The 16,891-nt window shown below is 44.2% G+C and overlaps 1 protein-coding gene across 1 annotated transcript in view; it reads left to right on the plus strand.

The window, feature by feature from the left end:
- LOC137632075 (vinculin-like) overlaps positions 1–16,891 on the plus strand; it is a 56,188-nt gene that overhangs the window by 7,223 nt on the left and 32,074 nt on the right. The window contains exons 5-7 of the mRNA XM_068364056.1: positions 4,771–4,887; positions 5,901–6,083; positions 14,429–14,578. Of these exons, the coding sequence (XP_068220157.1) occupies positions 4,771–4,887; positions 5,901–6,083; positions 14,429–14,578 (450 nt within the window). The remainder of the gene's footprint in view (positions 1–4,770; positions 4,888–5,900; positions 6,084–14,428; positions 14,579–16,891) is intronic.

The raw sequence follows: 16,891 nt of genomic DNA on the forward strand, positions 1-16,891 counted from the left end.
GCTCCTCTCTCAAAGTTCCTCTTTCCCGAGGAGCTAGTTAAGGACTTGTCTGCTGCCCTGATACAAAAGGACACGCACGATCTTGTAGCCTCATTGGCTCGTAAGTCTAAGGTTGCCACCTCAGTCCCCAAGACTTATCGCTCCCCAGTGGCTGATACCCCGGCTACGAGGTTCATACCGCCCTTTCGTGGTAGAGCCCCCAGCCGAGGAAGCTCCCGCCCAGACTCTCACAGGAGCAAGTCTAGGAAAGGATCCAGGACATCTAAGGGAAAGAACTGACTCTCAGTTTCTCCAGACAACAGTAGGAGCCAGACTCAAGATCTTCTGGCGAGCCTGGGAGAAGAGAGGTGCAGACGCACAGTCTGTCAGTTGGCTGAGGTACGGTTACAGGATTCCATTCTGCCTCAAACCACCTCTGACCACATCGCCCATCAACCTCTCTCCCAACTACAAAGAAGAGGACAAGAGGCTAGCATTGCAACAGGAGGTGTCGCTACTTGTGCAGAAGAAGGCAGTGGTTATAGTCCGGGACCATCAATCCCCGAGCTTCTACAACCGTCTCTTTCTTGTGGCCAAGAAGACAGGAGGTTGGAGACCGGTGCTGGACGTCAGCTCTCTCAACGAGTATGTCACCAAGCAGACGTTCACGATGGAGACGACCAAGTCGGTCTTAGCAGCGGTCAGACAGGAGGACTGGATGGTCTCGTTGGACTTGAAAGATGCATACTTTCACGTTCCCATTCATCCAGACTCCCAACCTTTCCTGAGATTCGTTTTCGGAAAGGTTGTCTATCAGTTCCAAGCCCTGTGTTTTGGCCTAAGCACAGCTCCTATGGTCTTTACTCATCTGATGAGGAATGTAGCGAAATTCCTACACTTATCGAACATCAGAGCCTCCCTCTACCTAGACGACTGGCTGTTGAGAGCCTCCACGAGTCGTCGTTGTCTGGAGAACCTCAATTGGACTTTAGACTTAATCAGAGACCTAGGTCTATTAGTCAATATAGAGAAATCTCAACTCATTCCCTCCCAATCCATTGTGTATCTGGGAATGGAGATTCAGAGTCAGGATTTTCGGGCTTTTCCATCGGCCCCCAGGATAAACCAAGCCCTAGAGTGCATCATGAGCATGCTGAAGAGGAGCAATTGCTCAGTGAGACAGTGGATGAGTCTCACAGGGACCCTCTCATCACTGGCCCTGTTTGTCGGGCTAGGAAGACTCCACCTCCGCCCTCTTCAATTCCATCTTGCTGCTCATTGGGACAAGGGGTCGACTCTAGAAGCAGTCTCTATCCCTATCAACCAAGAGATGAAGACCACTCTCCTGTGGTGGAAGCACAATCTCCTTCTCAAGGAGGGTCTATCATTGGCCATCCAGACCCCCAATCTTCATCTCTTCTCAGATGCATCGGACTCGGGCTGGGGTGCGACCTTGGACGGACGGGAATGCTCAGGAGTATGGAACAAGGAACAAGGATTACTCCACATCAACTGCAAGGAACTGTTAGCAGTTCATTTAGCCCTGTTGAACTTCAAGTCCCTCCTGCTAGGCAAAGTGGTGGAGGTGAATTCAGACAACACCACAGCCTTGGCTTACATCTCCAAGCAAGGAGGGACCCATTCGAGGAGCCTTTACAAGATCGCAAGGGACCTCCTCATTTGGTCAAGAGGTCTAAACCTCACTCTGGTCACGAGGTTCATCCAGGGCGATATGAATGTTTCAGCGGATCGCCTCAGCAGAAGGAATCAGGTCATTCCCACGGAATGGACCCTCCACAAGAGTGTGTGCAACAGACTTTGGACCTTGTGGGGTCAACCTACCATAGATCTGTTTGCCACCTCCATAACCAAGAGACTTCCGCTTTATTGTTCCCCTGTTCCAGACCCTGCAGCGGTTCATGTGGATGCTTTTCTTCTGAACTGGTCCCATCTCGACCTGTACGCATTCCCTCCGTTCAAGATAATAAACAAAGTTCTGCAGAAATTCGTCTCGCACGAAGGGACACGGCTGACGCTGGTTGCTCCCCTTTGGCCTGCAAGAGAATGGTACACAGAGGTACTGCAATGGCTAGTCGACTTCCCCAGGACTCTACCTCTAAGAGTGGACCTTCTACGTCAACCACACGTAGACAGGTTGCACCCAAACCTCCACGCTCTTCGGCTGACTGCCTTCAGACTGTCGAAAGATTCGCTAGAGCTAGAGGCTTTTCGAAGGAGGCAGCCAGTGCGATTGCCAGAGCTAGAAGAGTTTCCACTCGTAGAGTCTACCAGTCTAAATGGGAGGTCTTCCGAAGCTGGTGTAGAGCCAATTCAATATCCTCTACCAATACCTCTGTGATCCAAATAGCTGACTTCCTTCTACATCTTAGGAATGAGAGATCCCTTTCTACTCCTACGATTAAAGGATATAGGAGCATGTTGGCCTCAGTTCTCCGTCACAGAGGTTTGGACCTGTCTTCCAACAAGGACCTTCAAGACATTCTCAAGTCTTTTGAGACGTCTAAAGAACGTCGTCTTTTCACTCCAGGCTGGAATCTAGACGTAGTCTTAAGGTTCCTTATGACATCTAGGTTCGAACCTCTCCAGTCAGCTTCCTTCAAGGATCTTACCCTCAAGACTGCTTTTCTCGTTTGCCTTGCAACAGCTAAGAGAGTCAGTGAGGTTCATGCCTTCAGCAAGAACATTGGTTTTACAACCGAATCTGCAACATGTTCTTTTCAGCTTGGATTCCTAGCAAAGAACGAACTTCCTTCACGTCCTTGGCCTAGATCGTTCGAAATACCTAGCCTCTCCAACATGGTAGGTAACGAACTAGAGAGAGTTCTTTGCCCTGTCAGAGCTCTCAAATATTATCTGAAGAGGTCTAAACCTATTCGAGGACAGTCAGAAGCTTTATGGTGTGCCATCAAGAAACCCTCGAGACCCATGTCCAAGAATGGGCTTTCGTACTATATAAGGCTTCTGATCAGAGAAGCACATTCTCACCTAAAGGAGGAAGACCTTGCATTGCTGAAGGTAAGGACCCACGAAGTAAGAGCTGTAGCTACTTCGTTGGCCTTTAATAAAAACCGTTCTCTGCAGAGCATAATGGATGCAACCTATTGGAGGAGCAAGTCAGTGTTTGCATCATTTTATCTGAAAGATGTCCAGTCTCTTTACGAGAACTGCTACACCCTGGGACCATTCGTAGCAGCGAGTGCAGTAGTAGGTGAGGGCTCAGCCACTACATTCCCTTAATCCCATAACCTTTTTTAACCTTTCTCTTGAATACTTTTATTGTTGTCTTTTATGGTTGTTACGGTAGGCTAAGAAGCCTTCCGCATCCTTGGATTTGGCGGGTGGTCTATTCATTCTTGAGAAGCGCCCGGGTTAAAGGTTTGGTAGAGGTCCTTTAGTAGGGGTTGCAACCCCGTGTACTTTGGCACCTTTGGGTTGATTCAGCCTCCAAGAGGAACGCTGCGCTCAGTAAGGAAGACGAACTTTAAATAAAGAGGCAGAGTAACGGTTCTATTCGACTTCCTTACCAGGTACTTATTATTTCATTGTTATTTGAGATAACTGTTATATGAAATATGGGATACTTAGCTATCCTTTAATCTTGTACACTGGTTTTCACCCACCTCCCTGGGTGTGAATCAGCTACATGATTATCGGGTAAGTTTAATATTGAAAAATGTTATTTTTATTAATAAAATAAATTTTTGAATATACTTACCCGATAATCATGATTTAATCGACCCTCCCTTTCCTCCCCAGAGAGAACCAGTGGACCGAGGAATAATTGAGGAGGTGTCAACAACAAATGATTGAGTACCTGGCCACAGGTGGCGCTGGTAAGTACACCCCCTTCTAGTATTGTGATAGCTGGCGTATCCCTCCATAGAATTCTGTCGGGCAACGGAGTTGACAGCTACATGATTATCGGGTAAGTATATTCAAAAATTTATTTTATTAATAAAAATAACATATCTGGGCTCGACCTGTGTCGCTCCGTGAAATGCTCCTTATAGCACCATTTCCAAGGTATAAATAAAGCTAGATATACCAGAAAAAAAAGTTGCATGGAATGCCAGGAATAAACCCAGCTCGCTCACTCTAATAAGAGTGTCGGTATAGTAACTGGGGCGTGTTAGAACCAGGACCAGAGGTCCCTCACCAGTTAGCCCTCTCCTTCCTCAATATCTCCCGATACTACGAGGGCCCGTTCTACATCCGACTACTGCCCTCTACTACGACTACCCTCCTCCCACCCCTACCACTTCCCACGCTTCTTCCCCCATTCCTTTCTAGCACCAGTAAAACCATAGTACTAGATCATAATCGCAACCTAATCACAGACATAATCCTTGTTGCCAAAGGAAAAAATGTAGGGGCACCAACAGAGTAGAGGAAAGTACTCAACTGTTTACCTACCTCCTACTAATGAACCACCTTGTTAACCCTTTTACCCCCAAAGGACGTACTGGTACGTTTCAAAAAACTCATCTCTTTACCCCCATGGACGTACCAGTACGTCCTTTCAAAAAACTACTATTTACATTTTTTTTTGCATATTTTTGATAATTTTTTGAGAAACTTCAGGCATTTTCCAAAAAAATGAGGCCAACCTGACCTCTACGACGAAAATTAAGACTGTTAGAGTAATTTAAAAAATATATATTGCAAAATGTGCTTGAAAAAAAAAAAAAGCCTGGGGGTTAAGGGTTGGAAAGTTCCAAATGGCCTGGGGGTAAAAGGGTTAAGAAGTAATTATTTGTTTCTCATGAACAGGCCAGCAGAGAATTGGTGTTAAAAAGGATACAGACTTTGCTACAAGATATTGAATACCAGGCTGGCCAAGGAAGTGATAACTACGATCTAGAAGAAGCCGGGACATTCATTTCATGTGTGAGTATGATGTACTTTATGTTAATGCAGTATTTTACTCGGCTATTTGTTCTGACGTAAATACAAGTCTTTTGTTCTATAGATAAGGAGATACATCAGCGTGAGGTGTTGGATTCTTTTTCTTTCCACTATAGTTTGTATGTTTGTTGTAAAGGGAAGGAGAATTCACACTTTTTTCCTCCTCTACCAATCTCTTCTCTCTCCTCTATTCCCTTTGTCGGATATTTATTCCTTGAGAAGATGAAGACAAAGGATAGTTGTGTGTGAACTTGGGAAGGCCATGCACTTAAAGTCCCTTGGTACTTAGAAGTGATTGATCTGCTTTGTGTGTGAGTGATGGTACTCGCCCAATAATTTATACCTTTAGGCTTAGTCAAGTGAGTGTGAGCTAGTGATACATTTACCACTGTTGTACTGGGAGAAGGTTGGGTCCCACTCGGACTGAATATCGGCACCATAAGCAAGAGAACGGTGGGAGTGTATGCACCCTCTTTTCTCATTCCTATCGTGAAAAAGAGGATTGTTTCTTACCATGTTCTGCAGTAGCTGCATTTGATATATATGCCACTTATTTAGGCAATTCAAAATGTGTTATACTGTATATAAACCTTCATTAACCCTTTTACCCCCAGGCTATTTGGAACTTTCCAACCCTTAACCCCCAGGGCTTATTTTTTTTCAGGCACATTTTGCAGTATATTTTTTTTTAAATTGCTCTAACAGCCTTAATTTTCATCATAGAGAGGTCAGGTTGGTCTCATTCTCTTGGAAAATGCCTGAAGTTTCTCAAAAAATTATCAAAAATATGCAAAAAAAAGATGTAAATAGCAGTTTTTTGTAAGGACGTACCGGTACGTCCATGGGGGTAAAGGGATGAGTTATGTGAAACATACCAGTACGTCCTTTGGGGGTAAAAGGGTTAGATATCCATCTCATTATTTAATATGTTGCTCTATTTCTCACTCAATGTCTATATTATTTTCCAGTGATTTTTATACTGAATTATTTTGCAGGTTGACAAAACTCTTGATTTGCTCATGAGAGAAGAAAAGTTTAATGACTCTTCAGATATGCATCAAGTCCCTCTTAGCGAAGAGGTTAAATCCTTGTTAGAAGAAGTACTACGTCATGGCGTTGCGGTAGCCTACTGCAGCTGTCCGGATGATAATCGAGCTATAATGAGCATGTGTGAAAATGTAAGATTTTGTCATTTTTCTTTTTCATTAATTATCGAGCTCAGTATGTCTGATATTCATACGTTTATTATTAGTGGCTTTTCATCTCTTGTCATTTTATTATTACTAGATTACTGCTACAATAAGAAACTTTAACGAAATGTTATCAAAAAAAGAATCCTTTGTACTGTATTTTATCTTTTTATTAAGGTCATACATTACTATCATTTCAATTTCTAGATGGATATTGAATAAACATGAAATTATTCTATTTACTTTCAAATTGAGATTTATCAACTCGCTCTTCAGAAATATCCAAAATTATTTACTTTACTCTATATATAATAGTATTTTTGATTTATGAATGACTAAAATTAAAGCAAAATCCAAGAAAATGAAATTAATTAAAGAGTTCAGACATTGGTTGTTTAATAGGGAAGACCAACATATCAATAACTATTTTATTTTTCCTTGTTTCCTTTCCTCAATGGGCTATTTTCCTTGGTCGGGCCCCTGGGCTTATAGCATCTTGCTTTCCCAACTAGGATTGTAGCTTAGCAAATAATAATAATAATAATAATAACACTAAACTTCTGCTTATTTCACTTAATTTTTACAGCATAAAGTATTTTCCCTGTTGGGGCACCTGGGCTTATAGCATCTTGCTTTTCCAACTAGGGTTGTAGCTTAGCAAATAATAATAATAATACTAAACTTGTGCTTATTTCACTTAATTTTTATAGCATAAAATATTTCCTTGAATGCTTTTCATATCGTGCAGTATTCTTTCGGCTTGTAGCTTCACTTGGGTTATATCCTTCTACTTACTTCCATTCTTGCTTCCTTTCTTAATTCTTGCTGTTTGACCTCATCTAATTTTTACCTCAGTGTAACTCTAGGGTTTTACCTTGACGAATGAAGCTCCTCACAGGCCCCAGCTCTGGGCTAAATAACTCAAATCTATAAATTCAATTCTATATATCATATGTACATGTTACACTATTTGCAATGCTGTATAATAAATGTTATATAATATTCTGTAAAATTCAGTTTTCAATATTAAACTTACCCGATAATCATGTAGCTGTCAACTCCGTTGCCCGACAGAAATCTAAGGAGGGATACGCCAGCTATCACAATACTAGAAGGGGGTGTACTAACAGCGCCACCTGTGGCCAGGTACTCAAGTACTTCTTGTTGACACCTCCTCAATTATTCCTCTGTCGTGCCTCCGGCTAGACGTTCTGGGATACGCTCATGGTCTTCGAGTTTATTCTCGCTTATTTGGTGATGTATTCTCTTTGATTTACGGCTGTCGCATTACTGGAAACCTTCTGATATTAGCTAGATAGCTTTTATTTAATTCAGTTTAACGGTTAACGAATTTTTGCTTGTTTTTTGGATCTCCCTTTGACTTCTCTTGAAAACAAAATGTCTGACATTTCGCAAGCCCCCTCCCATAGACGTTGTAGGTCTTGCAATAGACGTATTCCGAAGGTCTCGGTAGATCCTCACACCGCTTGTTCTGACTGTAGGGACATACCCTGTCAGTTAGAAAATCGATGTGAGGAATGCGCCGGTCTTTCGGAATTGGATTTTGTCCGACTTTTAAAGTATTCTTCTAAGTTAGAGAGAATTAGAGCTAGGAGGAGTTCTTCTCACTCTTCTTTATTTTCCTCATCTCATGATCCTCTTCCTGATCCTACCCCTGTAGTGGCTACCCCCGAACCTACTGTGTGCCCTCCGCCTGATATGTCAGTGGTTTTACGTGCTATTCAGGCTTTAGGCGATAAGGTAGAGTCAGTGGTAAGTGACCATAAGTCTCTGATGGCCGAAGTGAAAGAGTTGAAGGCCAAGAGTGCAGTGGGTGAAGTTAGTGCCAGTGCTGTGACGAGTGCTAGTGTCGGTGCAGTGCCTTGTACTAGTGTTAGTGCCAGTGTGGTGCGTGGGGATTTTTCTGTGTGAGCCAGTCGTTCTCCCAGTCCGGGACCTCTTGCAAGCTCCCAAGCCCAGGGGAGAAGCAATGTCGAAGGGCATAAGGGTTCGGCAGGCCTTGTTAGGCGCACAGAATCATCCTCAGTGGTTGCGGGCGTGTCTACCACAGACCGTCACTCCCACTTGCAGACGATTGAGCCCGTCTTCCGCTCGTCCGCTGATCTTCCCTCGGGGAAGAAACGTTGGTCTCAGGTCTCTAGACCGCTTAAACGCAGAGTCCAACCCTCGAGTGCTCAGCCAGGTTGCAGTCGTTGGCTCAGCTCTGACTCGCCTCAGTCTTCTAGCGAGTGTACTCCGCCCAAGAGGAGTAAGGTACAACAGAGCTGCACCGGTGGTGCAACCACTGTTATGGCTTTGCCTCAGTCTGCTACTGTCTCTGCTGATCCCAAGTGGTCTATGCTTCAGTCCATGCAAGCTCAGCTTTCAGACCTGATGCGTGAGTGTCGTGCTGAGAGTGCTGTACCTCCTGCACCTGTGGTACACCTATCTCCTGCACCGGTTCAGCCTGTGCTGCACCCGCCTGCACCGGTGGTGCACCAACCTCCTGCACCCGTTCAGCCTGTGCTGCACCCGCCTGCACCGGTGGTGCACCCACCTCCTGCACCGGTTCAGCCTGTGCTGCACCCGCCTGCACCGGTGGTGCACCAACCTCCTGCACCCGTTCAGCCTTTGCTGCACCCGCCTGCACCGGTGGTGCACCAACCTCCTGCACCGGTTCAGCCTGTGCTGCACCCGCCTGCACTCGCTGCACCCAGTCGCAGCTCCATCTGCCAGGCGTACGATGTTGTACCAGTGAGTCAGTCTGCTCAGCTGCTGCACCGAGCTCTACCCGTGCACCCTGATCCTGCTCCTCAGACATCTCTGCTTGCGGGAACTTTACCTTGTTCTACACAGCCTCGATCTATTCACGCTCCACTTATACCACAGGAACAGGAACTTGCTGCACCTCCTCCTTCCACCTCTGTTGTTGTTCCTGCTCGTTCTGACTCTGCGGTTCAGCATTCGTTTCCGATCCCGTCGCCTCATTCTGGGGTTGAGATTTCGGATGATGAGGAAGCACACCTTGATCCCTCTTCGGACGTGGACGAATCCAGACCCTCTCCACAGTCTCTTGATTTTCGCAAGGTCTTGGTTCTTCTCAGGGAGGTTTATCCAGACCATTTTGTCTCAGCTATACCCCGCTCTCCACCATCTGAGTTTTCGCTGGGAGTGCAACAAGCTCAGTCTTCCTATACCAAGCTTGTCTTAGCTAGATCCTCCAAGAGGGCTTTTAGGATCTTAGGGGAATGGCTGCAGTCTAAGCAACTTCTTGGCAAGACTTCCTTCATGTTCCCTCCAACGAAGCTCACTTCGAAAGCGAGCGTTTGGTATGCCACAGGGGAAGCACCAGGCTTGGGAATACCTGCCTCTGCCCAGGCTGACTTCTCAAGTCTGGTAGACTCGCCTCGAAGATCTGCTATGAGACGCTCAAAAGTGTGTTGGACCTTCTCGGACTTGGATCACTTGCTTAAAGGAGTGTTTAGAGCTTTTGAAATGTTTAATTTTCTCGACTGGTGCCTGGGGGCCCTCAGCAAGAAAACCTCCCATACGGACAAAGATTCTGCCATGCTGTTAATGTCCTGTATGGATAAGGCCATCAGAGATGGATCGGGCGAGCTAGCGTCCTTGTTTGTATCAGGGGTTTTGAAGAAAAGGGAACAGCTGTGTTCTTTCCTTTCTGCCAGCATTACCCCTTGCCAACGTTCACAACTTCTGTTTGCTCCTCTTTCGAAGTTTATTTTTCCCGAAGAGCTCATTAAAGATTTGTCGGCTGCTTTGATACAGAAGGACACGCACGATCTTGTAGCTTCTTCGGCTCGTAAGTCTAAGGCTACCACCTCAGCCCCTAAGACTTACCGCCCCCCAGTGGCTGATACCCCTGCGACTAGATTCATACCGCCCTTTCGTGGTAGAGCCCCCAGCCGAGGAAGCTCCCGTCCAGACTCTTACAGAGGCAAGTCCAGGAAAGGATCCAAGCCATCCAAAGGAAAACACTGACTCTCCGATTCTCCAGACGACAGTAGGAGCCAGACTCAAGACCTTCTGGCGAGCTTGGGAGATGAGAGGTGCAGACGCACAGTCTGTCAGTTGGCTGAGGTTCGGTTACAGGATTCCATTCTTCCTTCAACCTCCTCTGACCACTTCGCCCATCAACCTCTCTCCCAACTACAAAGAGGAGGACAAGAGGCTAGCTTTGCACCAGGAGGTGTCGCTTCTTGTGCAGAAGAAGGCTGTGGTTGTAGTCCGGGACCATCAATCCCCGGGCTTCTACAACCGCCTCTTTCTTGTGGCCAAGAAGACAGGAGGTTGGAGACCTGTGCTGGACGTCAGCGCTCTCAACGAGTATGTCACCAAGCTGACGTTCACGATGGAGACAACCAAGTCGGTCTTGGCAGCGGTCAGACAGGAGGACTGGATGGTCTCATTGGACTTGAAAGATGCTTATTTTCACGTTCCGATTCATCCAGACTCCCAACCTTTCCTAAGATTCGTTTTCGGAAAGGTCGTCTACCAATTCCAAGCCCTGTGTTTTGGCCTAAGCACAGCTCCTATGGTCTTTACCCTTCTGATGAGGAATGTAGCCAAATTCCTTCACTTGTCAAACATCAGAGCCTCCCTCTACCTAGACGACTGGCTGTTGAGAGCCTCCTCGAGTCGTCGTTGTCTGGAGAATCTTCATTGGACTTTAGACCTTATCAGAGACCTGGGTCTATTAGTCAATTTGGAAAAATCTCAACTCATTCCCTCACAATCCATCGTGTATCTGGGAATGGAAATTCAGAGTCAGAGTTTTCGGGCTTTTCCATCGGCACCCAGGATAAGCCAAGCCCTAGAGTGCATCATGAGCATGCTGAAGAGGAACAGTTGCTCAGTGAGACAGTGGATGAGTCTCACAGGGACTCTCTCGTCCCTAGCCCTGTTTGTCGAGCTGGGCAGACTCCACCTCCGCCCTCTTCAATTCCACCTTGCAGCTCATTGGGACAAGAGTTCTACCCTGGAAGCAATCTCTATCCCTATCAACCAAGAGATGAAGACCACTCTCCTGTGGTGGAAGCACAACCTCCTTCTCAAGGAGGGTCTATCATTGGCCATCCAGACCCCCCAACTTCATCTCTTCTCAGATGCATCGGACTCGGGCTGGGGTGCAACCTTGGACGGAAAGGAATGCTCCGGAATGTGGAACGAGGAACAACGTTCTCTCCACATCAACTGCAAGGAACTGCTGGCAGTTCATCTAGCCCTGTTGAACTTCAAGTCCCTCCTGCTAGGCAAAGTGGTGGAGGTGAACTCGGACAACACCACAGCCTTGGCTTACATCTCCAAGCAAGGGGGGACCCATTCGAGGAGCCTTTACGAGATCGCAAGGGACCTCCTCATTTGGTCAAGAAGTCTAAACCTCTCTCTAGTCACGAGGTTCATCCAGGGCAATATGAACGTGTCAGCAGATCGTCTGAGCAGAAGGAATCAGGTCATTCCCACGGAATGGACCCTCCACAAGAGTGTGTGCAACAGACTTTGGACCTTGTGGGGTCAACCTACCATAGATCTGTTTGCCACCTCCATGACCAAGAGACTTCCTCTGTTTTGTTCTCCTGTTCCAGACCCTGCAGCAGTTCATGTGGATGCTTTTCTACTGAACTGGTCCCATCTCGACCTGTACGCATTCCCTCCGTTCAAGATAATCAACAAGGTTCTGCAGAAATTCGTCTCGCACGAAGGGACACGGCTGACGCTGGTTGCTCCCCTTTGGCCTGCAAGAGAATGGTTCACAGAGGTACTACAATGGCTAGTAGACTTCCCCAGGACTCTACCTCTAAGAGTGGACCTTCTACGTCAACCTCACGTAGACAGGTTACATCCAAACCTCCACGCTCTTCAACTGACTGCCTTCAGACTGTCGAAAGATTCGCTAGAGCTCGAGGCTTTTCGAAGGAGGCAGCCAGGGCTATTGCCAGAGCAAGAAGGGTTTCCACTCGTAGGGTCTACCAGTCTAAGTGGGAGGCCTTCCGAAGCTGGTGTAGAGCCAATTCAATATCCTCTACCAATACCTCTGTGACCCAAATAGCTGACTTCCTGCTTCATCTTAGGAATGAGAGATCCCTTTCAGCTCCTACGATTAAGGGATATAGGAGTATGTTGGCCTCAGTTCTCCGCCATAGAGGTTTGGACCTGTCTTCCAACAAGGACCTTCAAGACATTCTTAAGTCTTTTGAGACGTCTAAAGATCGTCGTCTTTCCACTCCAGGCTGGAATTTAGACGTAGTCTTAAGGTTCCTTATGACATCTAGGTTCGAACCTCTCCAGTCAGCTTCATTCAAGGACCTTACCCTCAAGACTCTTTTTCTCGTTTGCCTGGCAACAGCTAAGAGAGTCAGTGAGGTTCATGCCTTCAGCAAGAACATTGGTTTTACGACCGAGTCTGCTACATGTTCTTTCCAGCTTGGATTCCTAGCAAAGAACGAACTTCCTTCACGTCCTTGGCCTAGATCGTTCGAGATACCTAGCCTTTCCAACATGGTAGGTAACGAACTTGAGAGAGTTCTTTGCCCTGTCAGAGCTCTCAAATATTATCTCAAGAGGTCTAAACCTCTCCGAGGACAGTCAGAAGCCTTATGGTGTGCCATCAGGAAACCCTCGAGACCCATGTCCAAGAATGGGCTTTCGTATTATATAAGGCTTCTGATTAGAGAAGCACATTCTCACTTAAAGGAGGAAGACCTTGCATTGCTGAAGGTAAGGACCCACGAAGTAAGAGCCGTAGCTACTTCGATGGCCTTTAATAAAAACCGTTCTCTGCAGAGTGTAATGGATGCAACCTATTGGAGGAGCAAGTCAGTGTTTGCATCATTTTATCTGAAAGATGTCCAGTCTCTTTACGAGAACTGCTACACCCTGGGACCATTCGTAGCAGCGAGTGCAGTAGTAGGTGAGGGCTCAGCCACTACATTCCCTTAATCCCATAACCTTTTTAACTTTTCTCTTGAATTCTTTTTGTTGTTTTTATGGTTGTTACGGTAGGCTAAGAAGCCTTCCGCATCCTTTTGATTTGGCGGGTGGTCAATTCATTCTTGAGAAGCGCCTAGGTTAAAGGTTGTGTAGAGGTCCTTTAGTAGGGGTTGCAACCCTATATACTTTAGCACCTTGGGTTGATTCAGCCTCCAAGAGGAACGCTGCGCTCAGTAAGGAAGACGAACTTAAAAAAGAGGCAGAGTAACGGTTCAATTCGACTTCCTTACCAGGTACTTATTATTTCATTTGTTATTAGAGATAACTGTTATATGAAATTTGGGGATACTTGGCTATCCTTTAATCTTGTTCACTGGTTTTCACCCACCCCCCTGGGTGCGAATCAGCTACATGATTATCGGGTAAGTTTAATATTGAAAAATGTTATTTTCATTAGTAAAATAAATTTTTGAATATACTTACCCGATAATCATGATTTAATTGACCCTCCCTTCCTCCCCATAAAGAACCAGTGGGATCGAGGAATAATTGAGGAGGTGTCAACAAGAAGTACTTGAGTACCTGGCCACAGGTGGCGCTGTTAGTACACCCCCTTCTAGTATTGTGATAGCTGGCGTATCCCTCCTTAGATTTCTGTCGGGCAACGGAGTTGACAGCTACATGATTATCGGGTAAGTATATTCAAAAATTTATTTTACTAATGAAAATAACATTTTGTGAATTTTATTTAAGGCAAGAGCAGACAGTCTGTTTTGTTAGGAAATATTGTATCTTATATTTTTTATTTGCCAGTCTAATGCATTGAAGTTTTACAAAATTTCAGTGAATATTCCAAATATAGTTGCGTGAAAACTCGCTTATTGTAAAGCTGTGATCTCCAATGGGTAGGAAATAGGCGCAGATGTTATGGATATCTGTAAAGAAGGGTACACGCAGGCACACTGTTCTATCTTATATCTTATTTCTCTTCCTCTTGTTTTGTTCAAGTTTTTATAGTTTATAAAGTGATATTTATTTTAGTATTGTTGCTTTTCTTAAAATATTTTATTTCTCCTTGTTCCCTTTCCTCACTGAGCTATTTTCCCTGTTGGAGCCCTTGGGCTTATAGCATCATGCTTTTCCAACTTAGGGTTGTAGCTTAGCAAGTAACAATAATAATAATAATAATAATAATAATAATAGGTTTAAAAGTAGCAGGATGAAACCATGAAGGAAAGCTTGAGTGAAAAGGGAATAGTTGAAGACCTAGACCTATTGGAAGTTCAGGCATAAAGTACACAGGACTAAGGAGTGTGTGGATAATTCTTTTCCTATGATATATTTTGGTTGATGATGTCTTTAAGATATCCTATAATTCATTACAGGTTCTAAAGCAGTTGAAACACCTTGTTGGTATTGAGCGTCTTGAGTCGCACGACGACGTTGATTTTAATCTTGCGAAAGATATGTTAGCAGACTCCATAGAAGCTTTGGAACAGAAGGTGAATACGGCACTGATTCGTCAGATTGTGAAGGTGAGAGCTTTTTTATTGTTTTAAAATAGTTACATTTTATGTCCCTACATTCTCTCGTGCCGAGAACCTAACTCATGATGATATGTAAATGATTAGGCTTTGAACTATTTCCTCTTTACTTTACTTATCAATTGGCTTTCATTTGTCTTGATTTGTAGCAATTATAGTACTATACTTGTTACAATTTTTTTAACGGATGCTTTTGGCACTTGATGCTCTGACATCAACGTGAAGAAGTGGAAATGTTTGCTGTTTTCTTGTTGCAGTAAATGCAACAAGAATAGTTTGTTACATATATATATTAGGTGATTTTATTAACCCTTTTATCCCCAAAGGACGTACTGGTACGTTTCACAAAACTCATCCCTTTACCCCCATGGACGTTCCGGTACGTTTTTGCAAAAAAATGCTATTTAAAATTTTTTTTGCATATTTTTGATAATTTTTTGAGAAACTTCAGGCATTTTCCAAGAGAATGAGACCAACCTGACCTCTCTATGACGAAATTTAAGGCTGTTAGAGCAATTTAAAAAAAACATATTGCAAAATGTGCTTGAAAAAAATTAACCACTGGGGGTAAAGGGTTGGAAATTTCCAAATAGCCTGGGGGTAAAAGGGTTAAGAAAGTGAAGACAAAATTAATGATAAGGGCAAGAGGAAACTGGATTTCCAAGAGAAGAATTGGCTTTTTTTTATTTTCATACTTAGTAAATACAGGTATTTATACATTGGGTCACAAACACAAGAAGTTGGGCAATGTCAGCAAAAATATAAAACGAGTACAAAGACTTAGCACATGGTCATGTCTTAAGGACTTGAGTTGATCTTCCCTTCACCATCTTACTGAAGTATGAACAGTTGTCAAAAGTGATTGAAAAAGCTAAATCAGGGACTATGATAAATATGATTTTGGCAAAAGGGTAAAGGGTGTACATTACAACCCAATGTGGTTGTAATGTTGTGCCTGTTTTTTATTGCCAATATGCCTATCCAAAGAGATTCACTACCATTATCAATGAATGGTTGCAATCGTGTAAAAATGCTGATTTTGATTTAAAATCACAGGTATAGAAAAGCATGTTAATGACTACTATTTACTCTATTGAATGCTGTGGAATTTTGTTCATTCTTGGACCCTCTCTCTTGACACTTAAGTGGGTTCGTGACATAAGGTGCATTTTAGCAATAACAAATCAGTCTTTGCAATATCCCTTTGCCCCATTGTAAACTTACTTTTTAACTTTCTCCCGTAGCCTTGTTCTTGCTTCCTTTCTTTCATCTCTCCATCCTTCTTATAAGATGAGACTCATAAAATAATTGTGAGGTTTTTTCTCTGTCTCCCATGCTCCATCACTTAGCTTTATGGCTAAATTTCTTACCTCCATTTTTATGTTCATCTTCTTATGATATTCATTGTTTTTTCCTTGAACCTGCAGTTGCATATTCTGTCACCTTTCATAATCCAGTGGAAATAAAAAACATGAGTAAAGTATTTTATTTGTTTCTATGTATACAAACCTTTTGTCCTTTCCCCTTGAATTTAACTAGGTAGTTGACAACAGGTGGTGTTAGCGGGTAGACCCGCCCACCTGCCTGCCAAAGATGTTTCACTTTGTCTTTGGCTGCAACAAGTACAGACATACTGTTGTCTCCTAGCTAAGGTTGTTTAATTTTTCCTTCCCCTTTTGTTTGATTAGTTTATAATAGAATGAAGCAAGAATGCCCGTGTGTTGGTCCTGCTTTGGTTTATGTATAAACCAATGCTAGACCCACATTTTAGAGTATAATTGTTCGCAATTATCTAGTTTTTACAGTGTAGATCATGGCCTCCTGTTAGTCAGGCATTTTTGTTGAGTAGCAGGAAGGCGGTCTTGTAAAGCATGATTCTGGCAAGCCCATGAATTGCCGGGGATACTGTTTAGCACCTTGCTCTCCTCTTTTAGTTTGCTATTTAATAACTTCTGCATGTACACCCCTGGTTTAGGCCTGGGGAGTATGCTTCAGGGGAAGGGAGAACTCTGATCTACCTGAGGGAGTTATTCAGGATTTGTATAATGGGAGATGATCACCACACACTAACATAAACCCGAAGCGCTTGCTTGCAGACCACTGACGATGAGTGACCTAAGGAAGGCTTGGCATCTTCAGAGGTAAGATCAATCCATGAAGATGCTGGAACTTCATGGTTGGAGACTGTCCTGCATTTCCTCTGAGCAAGAGGCATTTTGCGTGGTCCTCTGCAGCTGTTTACTAGAGAAAGCAGGCTATCTGCGATTAGTTTTGTGTGGATAGAATTATGTAGGCAGGAGGGAA

Source organism: Palaemon carinicauda, chromosome 40 (genome assembly GCF_036898095.1).
Source record: "Palaemon carinicauda isolate YSFRI2023 chromosome 40, ASM3689809v2, whole genome shotgun sequence".
In the NCBI taxonomy this organism is placed as follows: domain Eukaryota; kingdom Metazoa; phylum Arthropoda; class Malacostraca; order Decapoda; family Palaemonidae; genus Palaemon; species Palaemon carinicauda.